Source organism: Manduca sexta, chromosome 19 (assembly GCF_014839805.1).
Source record: "Manduca sexta isolate Smith_Timp_Sample1 chromosome 19, JHU_Msex_v1.0, whole genome shotgun sequence".
In the NCBI taxonomy this organism is placed as follows: Eukaryota; Metazoa; Arthropoda; class Insecta; order Lepidoptera; family Sphingidae; genus Manduca; species Manduca sexta.
Window position 1 is genome coordinate 1,087,795 of NC_051133.1, and position 6,274 is coordinate 1,094,068.

General features: G+C 36.6%; 1 protein-coding gene across 1 annotated transcript in view; it reads right to left on the minus strand.

The window, feature by feature from the left end:
• The window catches only part of LOC115441445, a 30,205-nt gene extending 24,363 nt beyond the window's left edge, over positions 1 to 5,842 (minus strand). Inside the window, exon 1 of the mRNA XM_037440296.1 lies at positions 5,764 to 5,842. Within this exon, the coding sequence (XP_037296193.1) occupies positions 5,764 to 5,812 (49 nt within the window). The 5' untranslated portion in view covers positions 5,813 to 5,842. The remainder of the gene's footprint in view (positions 1 to 5,763) is intronic.
• Between the last annotated feature and the right edge of the window lie 432 nt (positions 5,843 to 6,274).

Genomic DNA, 6,274 nt, shown 5'->3' on the forward strand with positions numbered 1-6,274 from the left:
TTTATAACGGAAAACTTTAGCCTGAAAAACTTTATAACGCGGGCGGAGCCGCGGGCAAAAGCTAGTGACATCATAAAACTGATACGGATTCAGCCAATTTGAAAAATAATTACGGCTACATAGTCTTATGAGAATAACGGTGAATATTGCCAAAAGATTTTCTGAAGTAATACATTATGTCTTGGCACTGCAAACCAACATATTAAGTGCAGTTGAGTCCAAAAAACGACTAATGAGAGATGCTGCCTCTGTCGACTGCAATAATTATGCCGGCTCACAAACACAATTTCTACTTATAAGCACAACTGTGGCGGTGAACTAAATCTCAATTTGTGTTCGGCAGATTGTTTGTTAACTAAGACCCAGTAGTTGGGCTCGTGCTGGTTGTTACCTAAAATGAGTAAATGTCAGTTACACGCCGTGCTTTAGTTATTAGTTCGCTTGTTAGAGATGGCTGCTTAATCTCAACACGGGATTACAGTTCTTGAGATGCTCATAACTGTTATTTGTGTGAAGCACAGGAATAAACAATTTCATATTTGAAGCAACATTTAGTTAATGAATTGCATCATCCATATATATAAAAATGAATCCCTATTTCCCTTGGTCACGCCATCACGCGTGAATGGCTAGACCGATTTCACTATATTTTTTTTTGTTGTGTTTGTTATTGTCATGAGAAGGTTCTTATGAAAGAGAAAATTCAAAAAATTGCGCGGTAAATTAGAAAATTTAAGAAAACTTAACAATATTAATTTTCCATAACTGTCAGTAGTTTGTAATAACATAGTTAAGACAGGACAACGTCTGTCGGGTACTATAGAAATTTGGCTTACAGAATACCATTCCACACACATTTCTCGAAGATAACATGACACAGCCGCGTTACGCGTTTACACTATCATACAGAATAAGGGCCCAGCTAGTTTACTAATAAATTGCAACACAACTGTCGCGTTGGCATAGTTACGTACTCGTTATGAACACTATGTCGTGTCGGGTTCGATCGATTCAACTAAAAATATTAAGGATTTTTTGCTCACTATTAGCCCGGAATTTGGAAATGTTCGTTTTACATTCAACTTACTCGGCTTATGAACAAATATCTAATGCTGTCAAAACACCTTTCTACAATTAATAACGTTAATAAAAAATAAAAAATGAATGGGAGTTATATATCCTATCGATAACTTGACTGCCTTGGTGAGTTGTAATTGTACACGGTAAAAGTACACTTATCATAGTTCAAAGTACATTTAACAACAAATTATATGTTTGGTATTCTACTGCGCTCGCCATCCTGTGACATGAGATATCAAGTCTTATGATGTCCAGTAGTTACACTGGCTACAATGTTCTTTAATCCGGACCGCAATAATGACTACACCCTGTTGCTTGGCGGCAGAAATACACATTGGTATAGGTACCACCGATGTATGAGATCACATATGAAAGACAGTAACTGTGGCTGTATTAATGCACCTCTATCTACCCCTAACTTGATATGCGACGTAATTTTATATAAACATTATGTTTAAAAACATTATCAATCAACGAGAGCCTCTTATCAATCTTTTATAACCCCAAAATGACCTCTGAAATTGCTATACGCTGGCTAATTGACCCGCAACTCGGAAAGCAGGTCACTACAACAAATTAACCGTGGATGGCGCAGTGGGTGTGTCGTCTTCTAGAACCGAGAGGTCATGGGTTTGATACGCAATGTTTATAATGTATAATTTATGTAATTTTTGGGTTGTTGTAATTATGTCCTGGTGTAAATGTTTTGTCCTATAATGTGAAATATTAGAAGTTTTTGCAATATGAAATGACTTCACGGAGCTCCTGGTTGTACTACTAATGACCATGAGCAATGGTGGTTACTTACCATCAGGCCATAAGTTGTAACCTTCAAAAGCTATAAAATGCTGGTAATGTATTAAAAGAAGATTAACTATTAATGCATTATACAACGAGATTATTTTCTTTCCAAGTGACGAAAGGCCAGATAATTCTACAGTATTTTTGACTATTAAAATATAAATATAACATAGAATCCCGTTTTATGACCTTTCCAGATATCGTTATATAAATAGCATGATATGTTTTAGACACAATATAAGTGGATATATGTACTATTTGTTGACATGTATTTATATTAATCTAAACAATAGTAGTGATGTGTATTCCACAAAAATAAATATCTTATCTCGAAATGACTACTCAATATAAAATTTCAATGAAAAATATCACGATTTATATCTAAAACGAACACGCAATATCCTGATTGAAAACAGGAAAATACAAGAAACTATTCACAATACATTACAGTTTCCCTTCAACACTCGATCAAACAAACTCGGCGATGCATTTGCAGATAGCATCGATCCTGAACTCATACATAAACCTCTCATTTACACTGACGTTGAATTAAGTGGAAACAACGCAATCCTATGTGCGAGTTTTATTTCCCAGGGGTACAGTTCTTTCCTCTGGAGTCTGTTTATGTTCTTTAATTTCGATCTGGAAGGTTCTAGACTTGCTAGAAAAGATTATATTGCGTCTTGGTACTATTGCGCTAGTTACTTTATATGTACAATTGAGTCTGAAAGTAATTGAACAGAAATAAAAAAATATGTTCAGATCTTTACTACTGCTTTATATTTCACAAGTAGCTTATACAATTTGGCTTAGACTATACAACCTGTCTACCATCACTAACTGTTTCGCGTCATACATTCTTAGGGATAAAAATTATGAACTCTTTAAATAATTAAATAAATCACGGTGGAGGTACAATTATTATACACCGCCATCTCGTCAACGTCACTGGAACTGCGAGTTGAAGTTGACAATTAGAAGCGCGAGGCTCATCAATCAGAGATCGATGTGGTATTGATATAATTGTGGTGATAACGCACAGCAAACACTAGATGGCGTTAATCGATTCTGAATTGCGCGACACGCAGTGTATATAACGCCTCTGAATAGAAACTGTCGGAGGGGACGCGCCCGGTTAGGCGCAATATCCGCTTGACTAGAGATCTTCCCTTCCATAGAGGAACGCAACCATCTGTTCCTCTACAGTGGCGACTACCTACATCACAAATACAGCAATAGTTAGAGCATTTCCCCACTCAATAAACATCAAAACTTAATTATAATTCCGTGGCCTCAAATAATACTTCTTAAGGTTCTAAGGCCGTATATCGTGAAAACCATTGAAGCAGTATTTCGACAATTTATTTAAATGTGATATTAAAGAGAATTGAATAAAATATTTTAAGGAAGAAAACGTTCTCACCGCGTACAAAACCAACGTATAACGACGTGTCTAGGGCGGTAGCTGCACCCACCCTAACTCCACCCCTGCAAGGGCTGCTACTTCATTCACATTGTTGGTGTAATGAGGAAACTGCGAGGTCTCGTAAAGCTGGACGTTCGTGAGTAATGTTTACATAAATTATAAGGCTTAGCGATAAAAAGCTAAGAGGATAATGTGGAAATGTTGAAAAATTATTATAATTTTCATTAAACGTGTGCAGAGACTTGGGACGTGAATACACCAACTTAAAAGATTCAATTTAGATTTTTTAGAAGCTTGTAGGACGTTTGTATGCATGTTTTTTGTTGCAACTTTTTTTCATAATATATGTTAAAGAATGAGCAGATATAGGAATTGTAATGAATATAACGTTGACAAAGAAAATATATTTGTGATTTTTAATAAAGAAAAGGCTATTTAATAATTTTGTTTCACGTTGCAGGACATTTAGTTTTCAAGGTTTTGATTGATATTTATCTGTATTATCTATATTTCAAGGTTTAATTTCGATTTAAAAACAGTTCAGAACAATATAATGTACGTCCGCCACATCTTTCCGAAAATTTATAATTAAAATAGATAATTTTATGATCTGAATTGGCTTTAGATCTTAGTCTCAACACTCAACTCCCTTCATGTGTCATGAAAGTTACATTGGCACTACCATTACAATTACAAAAGACTGCCTCGGTGGCGTAGTTGTATTGCATGTCCGGTACAATAGCGCTCTGAGGTCCTGGGTTCGAATCCCGGGTCGGGCAAAATGATATTTGGGTTTTTCTGCTCAGTATCAGCCCGGAGTCTGGAATTTGTGCCCAATATGGCGATATGCTCGCCCCCTATCACATCATGGGACGGAACATATTTGGCGAAAAGTGGGTGCCCTAGTTGCGCCTCTGCATACCCCTTCGGGCATAAATGCGTGATGTTATGTATGTATGTATTACAGGTACAAAAGTCCTTATAAAAATGTTACAACACTTACTCTCGACGCAGGTTTGTAAAAATAACAAAGAAGTGTAAGGATACTTTAGAAAAACTCGTTATTATTAATAACTTCCGTTGAATGAACTACTAAGTTTATATAATAACTAATAATTATTCAAGTCTCGCAAATTATATGATTTTCTAATTTCATATTTAAATTCAATGTATTAATTATTTAGTTTTGTTCATTAATCGTTTTACTTCTGAGCTCTTCCGGCGTAGTTTAGATGGGAGACTGTGCTGTCTCTGCTGGGGCGGCCGATATTGAGCACTCGTGAAATGACCATTAATACCGTAGTAATATTATAGTGGAAATTGAAGAGACTGTGATATAAGATAAGGAAAATAAAGTGTATTTTATCTGCAAATTTGTTTGAAATTCTGCTTGCCCAACTGAAGGTAGAAGAAACATCCCTTCATGCGTCTCAATAAAGTTGCACTGGTACTACCATTACGATTTAACTGGCACTACCATTACGATTAAATTCAAGTCCTTATAAAAAAACATTACAATACGCACTTACTATAATATGCTAGTTTATAAAAATGATAAAGAAGATAGAAGAAACAGGATGGCTTATAGGAAACCCTCAAAATCCTTTAGTTAAAGGCTTCAACTTTAACCTTAGACAATTAAGTCTAGTCAGTATAGCATGAAGCTAGGCTGTGAGGCCGTGCCTATAAAATCCTAGACTGGTAGACCCAGACTCATTAATTGTGTCCATAAACTGTCGCAGGTAGTAAACTGTCGGTCTAGCACAAATGGGGCTTTGTAGTTTTGTATTAATTAAGCAATAGCTCATGCTTTACGGCTTTTATATAGGTAATTCGACAGGAATATTGCTTGCTAATGGCAAGTCATAATAAATAATAGTAATACTACAATCAGAACTCTTCATGACGTTGCACTGGTCTCGTCAAACAATGCAAGCCGTGTGGCAAGATGAACATTAGGACCTACTCGGACTCGCGTACAAAATATTATTTTGCTGTAGGATATATTTTATATCCACTTGGCTAGCGAAGGTGTTAAACCCGCCATAGTGGCCCACGTAAGTATGTCGCGTTTCGGAATCAGCCTGTGTATATCGGGTTCTAACAAGCCGGCATTATTGTGACGATTGGCGATGGGAAATCATCTCTCGTCAGTCGACATTCTATTGGATCTCACTCCGCTTACGATCAAGTCAGTGGGGTCACTTTAGCGTGCACGTATATACAAATGATTCTGCAAGCTTTCCATTAAATAAACCGTAGATACTGTCAACTTGCTGCCGAGAAACACTACAATTAACTATAAAATGGATAAAATTGCTAAATGATGTATCAGTTTCATACTAGTGTCTCGGAAACAAGTCAACAGTGTCTGCGCGGCGCTTAATTTCATTCTAGTGTCTCAGAAACTAGTCTACAACGTCTGCGCGGTGCCTAAATGAGATGAAGTAGCTCACCAGCTATGAAGAGTAGGCGCAGCAACGTTGCGAGCGGCGTGCGGCGCATGCTGCGTCACCGCGCCATCCAACTACCGTCGGCGCCACCACACTGCAACAACACATACAACATAAATGACACACATACATATACTGATTTATTATGTTTATGCGAATGTTAGACATTAAAAATAAACTATTTTGCGTATTTTATCGCGGTTTGCATATTCCTATTTTGCCCTCCGTGACCACGAAGGCTGCAGTCTTCGAAACGTCGGGAGAAAAATGAAATATATAAACCGTGATAATATCCGAAAAATAGTTTAATTTTAACACATACATATCATAATCGAGGTCTGCAACAACACGAAGAATATATATAACACACAATGGACACATTCGTTGAGATCTGGAACATAAACAAAGACATAAATCTACGTTTGAAGTTAAAAACAGATCATCTATTCGTGAATTTTCGTGTTATAGTAGAAGTTGATGTCGACAGTCCGTCTCTATACTCTGAATGTCGTTT